Genomic DNA, 17,052 nt, shown 5'->3' on the forward strand with positions numbered 1-17,052 from the left:
ACAGATCTCACGATGTCCCTGCTCTAAAATGTTGTACTTGTGTGCTTCTCCCTCTCTCCCCATCTTGTGTCCCGCTCCCTTTATTTCGTCTTATGTGTCCGTTTGTTTTTTTGTCATTAATGTTAGCTCTTACACGAGCCTCGATCTTGCATACAAAATATATATATAGATAGATAGATAGATAGATAGATAGATAGATAGATATATGTATAGATAAATATATTATATGGCCATTTTATTGAATTGCTGGCTGCTGGGTGGCTTCCCATTTGCAATCGCTTTGTGATCGTAGATGTCTTGTTGTACACCGCTCCTTTCCTATGCCATCTCCAGGCATTGCAAATCGTCATTGCCGGGCACCAAAGGGGGCTCGGCAGTGACGCACGCTGAAAGAGAGTACTCAGTTTTCACTCTGGTTTCTTGCTTTCTTGCTTTCTTTCTTGTTTTCTTGGTTGTCCGGGCGATATCTCAGCCATCCTTTGAGCTAGGAAGCTGAAATTTCGGCACAGTAGTGAGCAAGTCCTTTGTCAAATACGGTATTTTTTGTTTTTTGAATAATCAATTAATTGAGGAGTTATTTAATTATTAGCGTTTAATTAAGTACTTATTTAATTAATTAAATTTCATTTCTCTTCTGACCATTATTAACTCAGGCACCTTTTGAGTTAGGAAGCTGATATTTGGACATGCCAATGACCAGGTGATTTGGCTGCAAAGAATATTTTTGATTTATTAATTAATCAATTAATCGATTAATTATTTAATTATTCGATTAATGACAAAAAAAAATTTTTTTTTAAAGTTACAGATTCTGATGAAATAGTGGTAGTTTATGTGTTCTCTGACCAAATTGATTAATAATTTAATTTTTTTATGATTATTATTTATTTATTTTCATTATTAATCATTTATTTATTTTCTTTCTCATTTGGCCAATATCTCAGGCACCTTTTGAGCTGGGAAGCTAATATTTGGACACGAGTGACCAAGTGATGTGGCTATCAAGGATATTTTTGGTTTATTGATTAATCATTTCATCTATTAATTATTTATTGATTAATCGATTAATTATTTATTGAGTAATCAATTAATTATTTAATTTTTTATAAATGACTTATTTAATTAAATTTCTAAAAGATACATCTTCGGATGAAGCACTACTGGTTTAGTTATGCGATTAGCCAATTGATTATGAAAATATTTTGTGATAATCTTTTATTGATTTTAATTATACAATTAATCAATCAATTAGTGTACACCTCTCCCTCCCAATGCAGCCTCAATGAGCTGCACTGCGGTATTGCCGGGCGCCAGAGGCGCCCCGGCAATGCCGCGCTGCAGCATATTTAATTATTTGGCATGGGGCGGTGTACTTTGAATGTATGTGTACTTGTTCCTTCTTTAGTGTTTCTAAATTTCTTCTTTCCTGTTCTGTTAGATTGCAAATAAAAAATTTCCCTATCTCAAGAGACTAGCAGGATGGCCTAGAGTTACAGACTCGCCTCTAAGCTGTTTTGCCTGAGTTCCCGACACCTGACCCATCTAAAAACAGTCCCGGTTTTTCACAGTCAGAAAGATTATTCAATGTTTGTGTCATCCCTCAAATGGACGTTAATCCGGATATCCCACCTGCTGTCATTGGTTGGTGGATGTTGAAGATTCCATGGTGTCCTTCACCAAGAGTAGGCGAGCTATCCATTCATTGAATGAACTAGGGCGTGCCCGCACGTACGTGCTTGCCCGTACGTGCTTGCCCGTACGTGCTTGCCCGTACGTGCGTGCAAAAAAACATGCGTGCAAACAACAACAACAAAAAAAAACTTTGAAACCACGTGGCAGTAACGACCACAGAACCCCCCCCCCCCTCTATTTACATGAAATGGTTTGGTCCATTGGCAAAGCCAAAGCGAACGGCTTGCGAGTACGGTGACCATACCTTGGGAACCACTTGTCCGATTAATTTCAAACCTTGAAAAGGCACATCCTCGGGTCCCCAGCAATATACCTGGCAAGTTTCAAGTATATCGGACCGGTAGTTGTCGAGAAACAGCGGTCGCATACAGACAGACACACAGAGATTACTGGAATTATAGAGAGATGATCGTTTTAAGGCCATTTTTCCCCACTAGAGCAATTGCTTCCAATTCATGGTTCCCTGTTTGAGGCAATGTTTTTATGACCAGATGCCCTTCCTGACGCCAACCCTTAGTCACCTCTTACGATGCGCAGGGATACGGTGTACCTATTCTAAATTCGGGGTACACACCAGGATCATTCATCCCAGCAAGCTGGTACTCAATTTGCCGACCTCGGAAGGATGACAGGCTGAGTCAACCCCCCTGGCGTTAATTCAGCGATCGACCGGGATTCAAACTCGGGGTCCTACGATCCCAAGCCAGCACCCTAACCGCTAAGCCAATGTTACGTGGTCCTCCCGGTAACTACCTGGTCTCGGTGACCCCCGGACCGTGGGGGGAACCCCGCCAGAAAGATATATGATTTATAAGCTTTCGCAACATTTCGCAACATTTCGCAACAATATAAATTTCGCAATTTATAAGCTGCTGCCAACACCAAAACTACCGCCAAATTGTCCTCTTCTGTAGACCTCTCGACGCCTACGAAATGCCTTCCCTACTGTTATGGTCCGACCCTCCAAATCCTTACCATTCCAATTCTTCTCTGCCTCTCTGGCGTCTTTTGCGCTTGCAAACGTGACAAAGCCGAACCCTCTTGACCGTTGCGTTTCCCTGTCTTTTACCACCCGCACTTCCACCAGCGGCCCATATCTGTTGAAGACAGAGGTCAGAACTGCTTCCTCTGTGTTGAAGTTCAGTCCCCCTACAAATAACTTGGTACTTTTGTCGCCATCCCGAGCTGGTGTGGTGTTATTTTCCCTGCTGGGCTCTTTACCAACCCCCGGGTTACCATAAACTTGACCCCCCGCCAAATCATTCCCGATAACCACAGATACTCCCTCTACAGGAAGCGTGGCTTGTAAACCGACGGTGACCGGTCCTGACACCAAATCGGATTCCAAATGGATGACATGAAGTGGGGCACTAACACAACCACCGATCCCTTGCAACCGAACACTATCACCAGTTGCTCTACTCTGACAATGGCAAAATGCCTTCAAGCATTAAGGATTGATGGGCTCCTGTGTCCCTCAAAACCCTAACAGGTCTTGGGTTAGTCAAGTCTCCCTCTAGTGAGACAAACCCCTCATAAATAAATGGTTGGTAACTCTTCTGTGGGCGATTTCTTACGTTTGCCATCGCATTCGGAGTTGTACTAGTCGGACTCCGCTCTGGGTTGTCCCTTTTCATGAGGTAACAACTGGACATCAAGTGTCAAGGTTTTTTGCAAAAGGCGCAAGTAGGCCCGGAGGAAAAACTCGTGGTCTGCCTCGGGCCCCCCGGGAAATAAGTTTGTCTTGGGCCCGTAGCCCCTTGATTTCGAACAGTTGGGGTATCAGAGTTGTCCCCATAATCCTCTCGAGGCCGCCGCCATGTATTGTCGTTCTCCGCACCGGGTGTTCCATAACTCCCCTGCTGAAGTCTAGGCGAGGAGCTAGGTTTGTGGACCCCTATCCGGTGTGTTAACGCATAATCATCTGCCATGGTGGCTGCGTCCCACAACTTTGGTACTTTCTTTTCCTGCAGGTACATTTTGATGTCCTCGTGGACACACTGTTGAAATTCCTCCACCAGGATCAAGTCACGCAATGCTTCGAAGTCTTTCCCGACTCCTTTTGACTCACACCACCGATCAAACATGTTTTCTTTCACTCTGGCAAACTCCACATGGGTCTCACTCTCCCTCTTCCTGGCATTCCTGAATTTTTGCCGGTAAGCTTCAGGAACCAACTCATAGGCTTTGAGGATGTGCTTCTGCAATACCTCATAATCTGCACATTGGTCCATTGGTAGCACCGAATAAATCTCTTGAGCTTTACCCACCAGCACACTTTGCACGAGTATGGTCCAGGCCTCCTCCGGCCAGTTTAACTGTCGAGCCACTTTCTCAAAGTGTGGAAAAAATTGAGTGACCTCCTTTTCACTGTAGGGTGGAACCAGCCTCACATGTCTGCCCACATCCCAGGTGTTCTGGCTAGGTGTCGACCCCGTCAGCAAGGGTGGTACCTCTCCCCGTTCTCTCATTAAATCCAGCTCCTTTAATTTAATTTCTTGCTGAAGCGCCAGATCACGTTCCTTCAACTCCCTTTCGGCTTTTCTCTCCTCTGCTTCGAGTTCCCTGGCAGCTCTCCTCTCCTCTGCTTTTCTCCCTTCTAACCTTTCCTGGAGTTCTCGTTCCACTCTCCTTTCCTCTGCTTGTTTCTCTTCTCTCCTCTCTTCTGCTTTCCTTTCTTCTTCTGCTCTTTCCTTTTCTGCTTCCCTTTCTTCTTCTGCTAACCTTTCCTGGAGTTCTTGTTCCACTCTCCTTTCCTCTGCTTGTTTCTCTTCTCTCCTCTCTTCTGCTTTCCTTTCCTCTTCTGCTCTTTCCTTTTCTGCTTTCCTTTCTTCTTCTTTGATCCGTTCCTGGCTCCGTAATTGCAACTCCAGTTTCCGGAGCTCAACGTCTTCTGGTTCTTCGGGTAGCCACTGCCAGGCTAACTCGTCCCATGTTCCTAATCCCACCATAGATTGTATCACCGTGGTCTGCAACTCTGCCTTCCTCAAATTAGTTCGGACCTCCAAGTTAAAATGTTTGGCCAATTTCAAGAGGTCCGCTTTTAGTAACGCTCGAAACTGTGCCTCACTAGGTGTTACCACAAAGTTCTGTGCAACAAACGCCATGGTGACTATCGTTAACACCTGTTAACCTTCACCCAAGACTTTACCACAATTTCTCAAAAATTTACCAATTAATAATTAATTAATTAATTTTAATTAATAAAAATTATTATTTTATTATGTTATACAATTTTAGATCCCGGACGAGCCCCCAATTCTGTTACGTGGTCCTCCCGGTAACTACCTGGTCTCGGTGACCCCCGGACCGTGGGGGGAACCCTGCCAGAAAGATATATGATTTATACGCTTTCGCAACACAATCAATATGAAAGACACAAACAATTCAAGTCAATAGGAAACCCCCACACCAAGGATCCGGATTAATTGATAATATATTCCCAATCAATCAACAATAATCAACCCTCAATCAACAACATTACTAAGATGTAGACTCATCAACAATAGCTCTAAGATGGCCATCTTATATATTCCTCCCTTGAGCCCCACTCACGACTCCCTCCATGGTCAATGTCTCTCACAATGTCTCTGTACTCCTGTAGTTCTATCTCCGCACGCGGGCGGTTGAACGGACCCTTCCTGACGTGCTCTCACCGTGCACGTCCCGTACCGGGAACGGCTGCTGCCGCGGACACCTCCTCGGCAGCCCACCGAGGTCGGTGCTCGTGATCGCGGCTTCGGGGCTCGCAAAGCGCGCGAGGCCCAAAGCGCCTGCCGTACGCGTCCTTGTAGACGTTGAGGTAAACCGTGCCGGACGCTGGGTTCCGTGTAGGAACCCACGGCAATTTGACGCGTAACCGGTAATTACCCCGTGCCGGTAACTCCTCTCGCCAGACGGGCTTTTCAAACTCAGCGTTCCCAACGCTGATCAATATCGACACCGCTCGCGTCGGAGCTGGGCGAGGAAGCTGAAGATGGCCACTTTCTCCCGGACCTCGTGTCTTTTTCTTCTTCCGGTTCACCATCCCGTTTCCGGTCTCCTGTTATCAGGAGCGCCTCTAACCATTTAACCACAACAACCTTTAATAGAATAAACATTAATAAGCAATGACCTGAATAGTAATTCACCTAAATCCGGAATCCGTAACAGCCAACACCAGGTATTTCTACGATTCCAAGCCAGCACCCTAACCGCTAAGCCAACACCAGGTATTTAACCCATCATGATTGATGGAATTTGTATTTAACTCTTGTCTTTAACTTTGGAAAATAGTTAAATATTTTTGAAAAATAAATAAAGATTAATCTACTTGTATTTTAGCAAAAACTGGACAATCAATCATGCATGCCAACTCTCAGACTTACCATCACATTTTAAGTGCCCATCACCCACAAAACCTTCCTTGCACATGCAGGTTTTCTCTGGTGAACACACAGCATATGGGTGACATACTTGACAGATGCCCTCTGGATCATCAGTGCTGAATTCCACATAGTCCTCGACGGTATAGTCAAACGTGTTTATGCCTGAAACAAAAAAGCAAATTGAATTTGGAGTCATGAAGCTTGAAACAATGAAAGATACATTTTAGGAGAAAAGAATATCATCTTCTTCTTTCATTAACGCCCACAATTATTCGCACATTATTATGAGGTTGGTGGGTGAAAGTGTTTGGCCCAAGTCCTTCATGAACCAGCTGGCCATGCCTGACGCTGAAAGGTAGTCAGGACAATAATTCGGCCATGGTGCCGGCGATAACTCGCCTATTCTTTACAAAGGAAACCATAGGATATCTAACATCCACCAATTAATTCCAGCAGACTGGGCAACAGCTTAACATCCATCTGAGGGATGGCACACACATTGATTGGTCACACTGTATGTGAAACACCAGGATGACGGTTTATAGCTGGGTCTGGATTCAAACCCAGGCGAGACAGCTTAGAGAGAGGTGAGAAGGGGTATGAGAAGGTCTGGGGTATAACCTCACACCTCTCCGAAAAGACCGACTGGACAATCCTCCCATCTACTTTCTCAACAATCCTCTCCAAGAAGTTCTGTCGCTCAAGGATTTGGACCTCACTATCTGCCATGATCTTTCCTGCGAAAACCACATTTTCAAGCTGCCTCCAAAGCCAGACACCGACTGGGCATCCTCCGTCGTGCGAAGTCCTTCCTAGGCACACCTGAGCTCCTCACCACATGCAAGGCTTTCATCCGCAGCTCAATGGAATACTGTTCCCCCCTCTGGGCTGGTGCTCCTGCCTCACACCTAGCTCGTCTTCACGCTGTTGAAACCAAAGCTTTCAGAATCATTGGAATCTCCTGCGATGAAGCTAACTCCGAGGGTCTTTCACTCACTCACCGCAGGCAGGTTGGTGGTCTTTCTGTCTTCTACCGACTCCTCTCCGGTCTTGCTCCCCCAGCTCTCTCTGCGCTCTGTCCCCCCAATATTCCTTCAGGTCGCACAAGATCTGCCTGCAACTCTCTTATGGTTAAACTGCCAAAATATAGGCTCTCTGCTCACCTTCACTCTTTCATTCCCCTTTTCTCCCGCCTCTGGAACAAACTCCCCCACTCCCTTCAATTCCACTCCTCCCTCCATGTCTTTAAAACAGCTGATTACCACCATCTCTTATCTTCCCCCATCCAAAACCTTGATCTTTTCTACCCTCGCTAATTCACCCCAGATACACTTTTTTTGAATTTCCAACTTCTTTCCTGGAAGTCCTTGCAGTGTCCATATGTTTTATACCTCTCCCACATCCCCCAAGCCCTCCTCCTCCCACATTTCTCCCGATGTCCCTGCTCTCAAATGTTGTGTTTGTGTCCTTCCCCCCTCGCTCCCCATCTTGTCTACCGCTCCCCTTATTTTTTGTGTTTTATGTGTCGGTTTGACTTTTTGTGTGATTAATGATCGCTCTTTCACGAGCCTCGAACTTGCATAAAAAATAAAAAATAAAAAATAAAGATGTTTATATGCGAATCAAAAAGAAGATAATTGGTTTTGGGTTGTCCTTTCCGCATATCTCGTGGGATTGTGCGTTGGAGAGACGACCGTGATGGCGGGGAGTGGTTGGCAAATCGAAAAAAAAAGTACATTCTAGCAAGTCCTCGGTCTCTGACCGATTTTTCTCATGTTTGTCTATCTGTTTATCTTTCAGCCAAATATCTCAAAACGTTATGGACGGATTCGGACGAAGCTTGGTGGATAGATTGTGTATGTGACAAGGATGAATTGATTCGATTTTGGTGAAGACCTGGATACTATAGAATCTTCCAAGTGATTCTTCACCATTGAGAGACAGGGCTAAAATGATATATAGCAGGATATCTCGAACAGTTATGGACGGATTCGGAGGAAACTAGGTGGGTAAGTTGGGTCGAGGACAAGAACAAGCCGATTAGATTTTGGTTCAGATCCGGATGCTGATCCGGCCTATCAGTGGAGACAAAACGTAACCTGTTCAGCCCGGCGGAAGTATGCGAGTTCTAATGATTAAATGTATTACCATTATATACTGAAAGCTTGTGTTCTGTTGACCTTAAGTTTATGCTTTCAAGTTTTATTGTAATTTTTATCTGTAAATGCAATTTTGTATAACCTCCTTATGCTTTAAAAATCGTGAAAATTCAAGAGTGGATGGGGGCTTTGCCTACTCTACCTCCAAACAGAAGTACTGACCATTGACCCCTGGCCATCCAAGCAAGCTTTCTGAATTTTGGAACCTCTGACACCATGCTCATCAATCAGTATAATGCTTGTGGTCGTAAATGTATTTGCCATGGATTGTTGAAGAGTTGTGATAATATCTGCAACATTTCATACCCACAACCTTATGTGGAGAAACATGCATCGACAGTTGAACACGTTTATAAAGAATAGTTAGAAACCTAAAAGGCACATCACTTGCTTGTGCATGTTTATTGAATTATAAAAAGTTTCTGCATATCCATGCTGTATGAACTATCATTTCCAGTGCAATCATTCTGCTTGGGTAATTGAAGTGTATCTGGTACCTGTTGAATCTGTCTTAAGCATCCACTGAAAAGACTGTTGGTGTAAGAATATCCCAGGATTAAACTTGCATTGATAAAATAACAGCAAATATATGGGGTCATGAAAGGAGCAGTCTGTTATCAATTTTTGTGACCTCTACCTTTATCTCTGGACCACACTGACCGGCTTGTTTCCCTCCCATGCTACAAATGGCTATGGCTGAGTTTAAGCGAAATATGATATAATACACTGCCGATATATTTATTCCCTTTATCTTCTGCTAACACTGCGCATTCTCTGAATGTTGGGAGCTTTACTGTTTTTAAGGAGCCTGATGTATGGAGATTGGCCCCAGAAAGTAGTAGCAGCATGAACACTATTCAAGGGGGAACCCAAACGCAAAAAATATTTTTTTCTAAAAAGCAATGAAAATCATTAATCACGGTCTAATTTTAAGGGTAGTTTTATTTGAATTTTTTTTGACAATCACAAAGTGTCGAAAATAGCGCTGGAGTGTCGATTTTCGATTTTGCCAGTGACATCACACCAAGATCTCACCTCAATCCAAATAGCGGTTATATATAGAGAAACAGTGCTTAGCGGTTAGGGTGCCGGCTTGGGATCCAAGGATCCTGGGTTTGAATCCCGGTCGATCGCTGAATTATCGCCAGGGGGGTTGACTCAGCCTGTCATCCTTCCGAGGTCGGCAAATCGAGTACCAGTTCACTGGTAATTCCCTGTGTGTCGCAAGAGGCGACGAATAGGGTTGGCGGCAGGAAGGGCATCCGGTCATAAAACATCGCTTCAAAAAGGGGACCACGGTGCCCAAAAAAGGCCAACCCCTGCTCTGCGGGGGAAAATGGCCTCTAAAGGTGGTTCTATATAGAGAAACAGTGTATGCCAAGTTCGGATTCCAATACTAATTCCTCCATCATTAGTAACTCTGAAGGTTATCAGCATGTTGAAACTGATCAGTGGGATTGTGAAGAAACTATTCGAGACAAAATTAGTGATGGAAACGCTGTCGGAGGAATTGTAGATCCGGATCGTTTTGAACCTTGTTCGAGCGAATCAGATGAACCGAAGATGGCGTTAGTGAATCGAGCGAATCAGATGAACCGAAGATGGCGTTAGTGAAAATGGCGATGTTATGTTGATAGTGCAGATAAAAACGCCGGTCAAATGATTTAACTCCAGAATAAATACGGCATGGGCATTACCCAGAATGGACCCAACACTTACACCGCCCAGACACACGGATTGATGGGGGATTGGTGGAGGGGGAGGGTGTGGGATGGGGGTGGTGCAAGATAACTGCCCTATTCATCAGGCCCATGCTGTGGCATACTCTCGCGAGATTTCACGTGATCGTACTCGGCATCCTCTCTCAATTGTGGTGAATAACCATTAGGTACAGTCATCTCTGTTGTTTCATAACAGTGCTCTGTAAAATGTTCTGAACACAAAAGTGAATATTTTCTAGGCCCGATCCACACTCGGGTATTTTGGACAAACGTCGTCCAATTTCTGGCAACCCTCGGATCGTTGTTGTAGCAGGAAACCATCTCGGTTTGTATTACTACCACCACCATGGACACATCGACCCGGCATATTTGTAGAAATTTGAAAATTTATTGCAATTTGTGTTAAATCGCTCCTTGATGTTACCCCGTACACGGAAGTGGCGGTTGCCTTTGTGGTGCAATGTCACCGCCAATCGTGAAGAAGAAGATTTTTTATTTTGTATGTTAAGTCGAGGCTCGTGTAAGAGCTAACACATAAAACATATAATAGGGGGAGAGGGAGACAAGAGGGGAGAGAGGGAAGCACAACAATAGTAGGGAACAGGGACATCGGGAGATCTGAAGAAAGTACAGGGCTGGGGCGGGGTACACAGGATAAACAAGATGGACACTACAAGGACTTTCAAGAAAGAAAAAGGAATTTGAAAAAGGTGGTTTTAGGTAGGGTGTGTTTAAAAAATTAAATACAAATTTCGACTTTTAATTGCAATATTCTCCACTTTATTAGTCGTAAATCGGAAAAAGACATATATATTTTGTAGAATATCAATGGTTAGATTAGCATTGTGCTACATTCTACAACCTTGGCTTTACCATCATATCACATACTAGATTTCATTGTGAGAAACGACTGTCTTTATCTTTAACCCTTTCCTTAACATTGTAAAACCTGGCTGAAAGAATATCTCACAGGTGGCATATTCATCTATGTAGATAAAAGTGCCCAACCACTTCTCCTCCTTCATAGTTATGCAGTTCATTGAGCATAGAAAAAGGCCATCTAGCCCATTTCAGCTGTGCCAAGTTCCCCTCCCAGCGCTATTGATACTCCCGCAGTGCTCTCTATCACGTGTGCCACATGGTGGTGGTGCGGTGGTTAGAAGGAAGGTTATGGGCAGTAAGGAGGAGAGGGTGGGAAATGGAAAATGGAAGGGGAATACTGAGAGAGAGGAAACATTTATCAGGCAAGACGCCATCTCTCTTAACATATAGGGGACAATATGTTCTCTTAGGGTGGTGGAGCACAGATAGGTTGGTGCTGAGTTTACGTACCGGTACAATAAACAACAACTATGCCTTCAATATGATCGTGTTGAGATTCCCTGATTGATGTGTGTGATAACAATTTTTTATACAGCATTAATAAAGAATGGGACAAGTTGGCCCTATATTTTCTCTCTTCATCCTATTAACTATATATTCAACGTAAAAAAAAATTATGCAGTTTATGAACCAGTTCAGAAATTATAAAAACTAGTGGGGTCACCCGTGGGAATCCCACGGGCATGGAGGTGTATCGTTTCGATCGGTGCAGCCTTTTTTGCGGTACCCGGGACAATAACGTTAGGTGGGAGTCCAAACCTGAAAATTCTGGAGACCAAAGCTGAAATTGGAAAAACAATATAGCCTATTTTACTCCAGGGGGTCCCAGGATTACCCACCCAAAATTCCGTTGCGATCGGTTCCGCCGTTTTTGCGGTACTTGGGAACGGACATACAGACGGACAGACAGACGGACGGACAATTGGTGAATTATAGCAAGATGAATATCATGAAAATGAGAAATTTTTCCAAAGGCAACATCTTCTAAGGGAGAGATTGCAAGCTCAGCATTTTCAGCATAAATGGTGGGCACATGTTTTAGCTATCAGGAATCAAGACAATGTTTTACAGACAACAAGAGCAGCAAAATGCAAAGCTTGGAGCCAACCTATGATAGATACACATAATGCTGCAATACCTTGTAAGTTACCAGGAAGCAAAGCGAGGCATCATGAATCATTTGGATTTCTTCACACATCATCAGTGACATCATCACTAACCTTAAAATTGATTTATCAACTCTAAGGAACATCTTGTGCACAATTTTTACATCATAGCTCATAGGGCAAAGCCTCCTAAAACACTGTTTGTCTGTATCTATGTATGTTTCTCACAAACGTACACCAATCAGAGCTGAGGATCTAGTCACATAACGGGGGTGATGTGATGTGATTACGTCAGTGATGTCATTACAGTGTATGACGGCTGACTGCACATGCCGCCATTTTGATTTATATGCCGTTCAGGCCGAACATATCGTTGAACCTGTCATATATCACAATCCACATGCTCTACTTTTACGTTTCTCATTCAGTGTGAAACACAAACAAACCGATTGTTAAAATGGCCATGAAATATTGAAGGCAAAGGCGTTACGGGTCTTCCTATGACATGATATGTATAGGGTTATAGGCCTTAGGCTTAATGCCTTCATGGCTCACCTTCAGGCCGCTACGGACAAATTAGCCCAGGTTTCTTAATACAGTAGTATCGTTTTCGTAATAATAACAATAACACTAATATTAATATAGTAAATATAATTGTAACACTGCAATCCCTTTGTCGTGACTGCAAAGTTACAAGATTGAAGCGGTGTATGGTTGGTTCATTGTTGACTCGGAACATATTGAATAAACCAGTATCTCAATGCAATCTCTTCACTTCAATGGTGACAGACAGCTTAGAGACTTATGGTACAGTACTTCAAATTAATTTAATACTTACATTATTTGCTAACTGGTATCTCTACCCAGGTCATACAATCCTCTTCAACTAAAGTATCAAACAAGCCCGGTTTGGCCGCTGTTAGACTTTCGGTCTTCGTTTTTATTGAAAGACAGACTCAGTGTAAAGCATAGTGGTCAGTGGGATTGATTGACATGTAAATAGTGTTACGGACTCCTCCCCAAACCCCCTGGTCACAGTGTAACTCCGAGCCCCGAGAGGAGTCGAGGCAGAAAAATGTGTTATTCTGTATGTCAAAGATCAATGGTGAAGCCACACCAATTGTTACCAACAAACAAATATGGTATTAAGATCACACAAGAATAACAACACAGAAACAATAGTAATCAATTGTACAACAAATAGTATATCATTCCTATGATGGTACAATCAGTTTTGTAATATACTAGGGCATGCCCGTACTATATCTATATCTAAAATTATATCCCCCCCCTCTATTTACATGAAATGGTTTGGTCCAAAGCGAACGGCTTGCGAGTGGTGACAATCCCCCCCCTCTATTTACATGCAATGGTTTGGTCCAAAGCGAACGGCTTCCGGAGTTTGGTAAAGAAATCGCCATCGCGTGCACAAACGCGCAGGAAAGCGAATGAATCGCAAATTCGTTTTTATTAGTTGTAAAACATAGTTTAACGCCAACATAGTTTGCAAACGTGAAATAAATGAATACGCTCTCAAATGTGCCATCCGAGGCAGAGTGTGCCCGCCACGTTCGGCACACGCGATAGTTCGCTGCTCTCTGATTGGTTGAATCGTTTTTTGGACATAGCTCGGTAAGTAATTGTCCGATTAATATGAAAACTTGAAAAGGCACATCCTCGGGTCCCCAGCAATATACCTGGCAAGTTAAAAGTATATCGGACCCGTGGTTGTCGAGAAACAGCGGTCACAGACAAACGTACAAACGTACAAACGTACAGACAGAGATTACTGGAATTATAGATAGATAACTCACTGTGCTCCAAGTGAGTGAAACAAGAACATTCCCCAATGTCTCTATTCCCGGCTTCAAGCCAAAGTCGTTGATTCCGGCTACAAGCCAAAGTCGATCCGCTCCGGCGATCGTCAGAACGATGTCCAATCGAAACCAGAATCCCGTTCGGATGACAAGTATAGTCCCGCTGCCAGAGCTGCGCAAAGGCGCCCTCAAGGCGACTGGGAAATCCAAAGGCGCCATCCAGGCGACTGGGAACTCACACCCTCGGGTATGGACGTTTCACGGCTCACAGTCGGCGAACCTCAGATTTATCTTCAAAATCCACGTTATACACACGCACACCAATTAAACGTCTGAATGCGGTGAAAACGGCATAAGCGAAGCCAAGAAAACCTTGCGCGACGTGTAAAGCGCGCGAGTCCAAATGGCCGACAGCCCGTACTCGATACGTAACGGCACGATGAGGATTCTCTTCGGAATCAATCGCAAAACCTGACACACAGGTGAATCTGTCACAGCGATAACAACTCTGTCGCAGGAATCCCTTTCCTGGGAAAACCAAAGTTAACTCGGGAACGTTTCAGCTCGTTTCACTCGTTTCAGCTCGCCAATGTTCGCGCCAGGCCGCAAAGCAACTATGCTTCTTATCCGACTCCACTCACTACGCCTTCTTTTCCCTCTTCCTCTCCTTCGTCGTCGTCCGGTTCCCGATCCGGTTTCCATTTTCTTTTTACACTAACTTTTTCACCTTTTGAAAACAGTTCATACACAATAAACCTTTTGAAAACAATACTAGTACATGGAATCAAAAATGTTTACAGTGGATGAAAACCACAACAACAGAAGTGACGAATCCGTAACACTTCCCCCCCTCAAGAAAGAAAGTTTGAACATAGTGAAAACTTTCTTTGCAGGCAAAAACTCTTTTAACAAACAAAAGTAAAACTCACACCCAAATCATCAATTCCCGTGAGCAACCATAATCAATATTTCCCAAAATAAAGCAACAAAACTTCCAAACAACCGACAGAAATTTCCACAAAGTTAGTTCACTCTGGACAAAGCATCAGCAACGACATTGTCCCTGCCCTTTACATGCTCAATTTCCAAGTTGAACTCCTGCAAAGCCAAACTCCATCTCATCAACCTCTGGTTTTTATTTTTCATTTTTTGAATGAAGGTTAAGGGTTTGTGATCTGTGAAGACTTTTATAGGAAAGGTAGTAGTTCCCACATACACCTCATAATGCTGAAGCGCTAGCAGGAGAGCAAGGGTCTCTTTTTCCACGGTGGCATAATTTGCATGGTGTTTGTTAAACTTTTTGGAACAGTAGCACACCGGGTGATCCACTCCATCCTCATCTTCCTGTAATAGAACTGCGCCAGCCCCCACATCACTTGCATCAATGGCCAACTTGAAAGGTGCTTGAAAAGCCGGGGCTGCTAGGACAGGAGAGCTCATTAATATTGCTTTGACGTGGGCAAAGGCAGCCTGACATTTGTCATCCCAAACAAACTTGGTCTCTTTCCTCAGCAAATTCGTTAAAGGGGCTACCACATCAGAAAAATTCCTGCAGAACTGCCGGTACCAACCAGCCATACCCAAGAATCTCATAAGCTCCTTCTTCCCTTTTGGAACATAGAAGTGATCAATGGCTTCTATCTTGGCTGTCACCGGTTGCACCTGACCCTGACCTACTACATGGCCTAGGAACACCACCTGTGCCTTTATAAACTCACTCTTAGATAAGTTGATGGTCAACCCTGCCTCGGTCAGTTTCTTGAAAATTGCATGGATTTGTTTAATGTGATCTTCCATGGTCATGGTGTGGATGATGACATCATCCAGATAAGCCTCCACCCCCTCAAGGTCTGCAATAAGCTTATTAATCAGCCGTTGAAATGTAGCTGGCCCGTTTTTCAATCCAAAGGGAAGAACCTTGTACTGATACAACCCATTTGGTGTGGCTAAAGCCGAGATTTCCTTGGCTCTATCAGTAAGAGGGATCTGCCCATACCCTTTCAGCAAGTCAAATTTAGTTACAAATTTAGCTGGGCCTATTCTATCAATGCAGTCATCAATCCTCGGGATGGGATATGAGTCGGTCTTGGTCACTGCATTAACCCGTTTTAAATCCGTACAACAGCGAAAACTGCCATCGGGTTTTGGAACCAACACACATGGTGAGCTCCATTCACTGCTGCTTAGTTCGATTATGTCATTCTCCAACATATACTGAACCTCCTTCCCAAGATACTCCATCTTAACAGGGTTCATCCGATAGGGGGTGTTGTTTCACAGGAGTGGCTTCCCCCTCCTCAATATCATAATATACCAAGTCAGTACGACCAGGTGCATCTGTGAACAAATGTGCAAACTCAAAGATTAGGCTGGACAGTTGTCCTTGTTGTTCCCTCGTCAATGACCTAATTTCTCATCTAAATGACTCAACACTTCTGTGTTCGTCAATCTTGGACAAGCCTGGTCATCAAAGTTATCAAACTTCACACCGGCCTCAACCTCTGGATTCTCTTGCACCCCGACTACAGGCACGGCAGGTGAGACAGGAACCATTTCTTCCACAGGCTTCCTCTCATAATATTTTTTCAGTCGGTTGACATGACACAGCTGCTGCTTTTTCCGTTGGTCGGGAGTTGTCACCACGTAATCTGTTTCATTAACCCTCCTTTCGATTGCATAGGGACCGAAATATCTCGCCTGTAGTGGCTGACAAGGAACAGGAAGCAACACTAACACTCGGTCCTCAGGACTGAAATTTCTTATCTGAGATTTCTTGTCATGTCTCACTTTCATTTTATCCTGTGTCACTTTCAAGTTTCTTCTCGCAACTTCACAAGCCTTTGCCAATCTGTACCTAACCGTTGACACATACTCCACCACTGTTGACTGTGACTCCTCCTGTAGCCACTGTACTTTCACCAATTTCAACGGTCCTCGCACAGCGTGTCCAAACACAAGTTCAAAAGGACTGAATCCCAATGACTCCTGAACAGATTCCCTCCTAGCAAACAACAATAAGGGTATTCTCCCATCCCAATCCTTGTCACATTCAAAACTGTACGTTCTGGTCATATTCTTCAATGTCTGGTGAAACCTTTCCAAGGCCCCTTGGCTCTCGGGGTGGTAAGTACTTGATCTTACTTGCTCCACTCCCAACAGGTGTACCACTTGCTGAAAAAGCGTTGACATGAAATTGGAACCCTGATCAGACTGGATGACCTTAGGTAGGCCAACCAAAGTGAAAAATTTAATCAAGGCCTTCGCAATAACTGCCGCAGTAATTTTTCTAAGAGGCACTGCCTCTGGGA

The 17,052-nt window shown here is 44.0% G+C and overlaps 1 protein-coding gene across 2 annotated transcripts in view; it reads right to left on the minus strand.

Moving 5' to 3' along the window:
• The window catches only part of LOC137421911 (transmembrane cell adhesion receptor mua-3), a 169,653-nt gene that overhangs the window by 143,151 nt on the left and 9,450 nt on the right, over window positions 1–17,052 (minus strand). For both annotated transcript variants that reach the window (XR_013621806.1, XM_078769869.1), the window contains exon 2: window positions 6,060–6,221. Coding sequence is in view for 1 of the 2 variants with exons in the window: in XM_078769869.1 (XP_078625995.1) it covers window positions 6,060–6,221 (162 nt within the window). In the remaining variant the exon portion in view is untranslated. The remainder of the gene's footprint in view (window positions 1–6,059; window positions 6,222–17,052) is intronic.

The sequence above is a fragment of the Myxine glutinosa genome, chromosome 1, assembly GCF_964187855.1.
Source record: "Myxine glutinosa chromosome 1, kmMyxGlut1.1, whole genome shotgun sequence".
Classification (NCBI taxonomy): Eukaryota; Metazoa; Chordata; class Myxini; order Myxiniformes; family Myxinidae; genus Myxine; species Myxine glutinosa.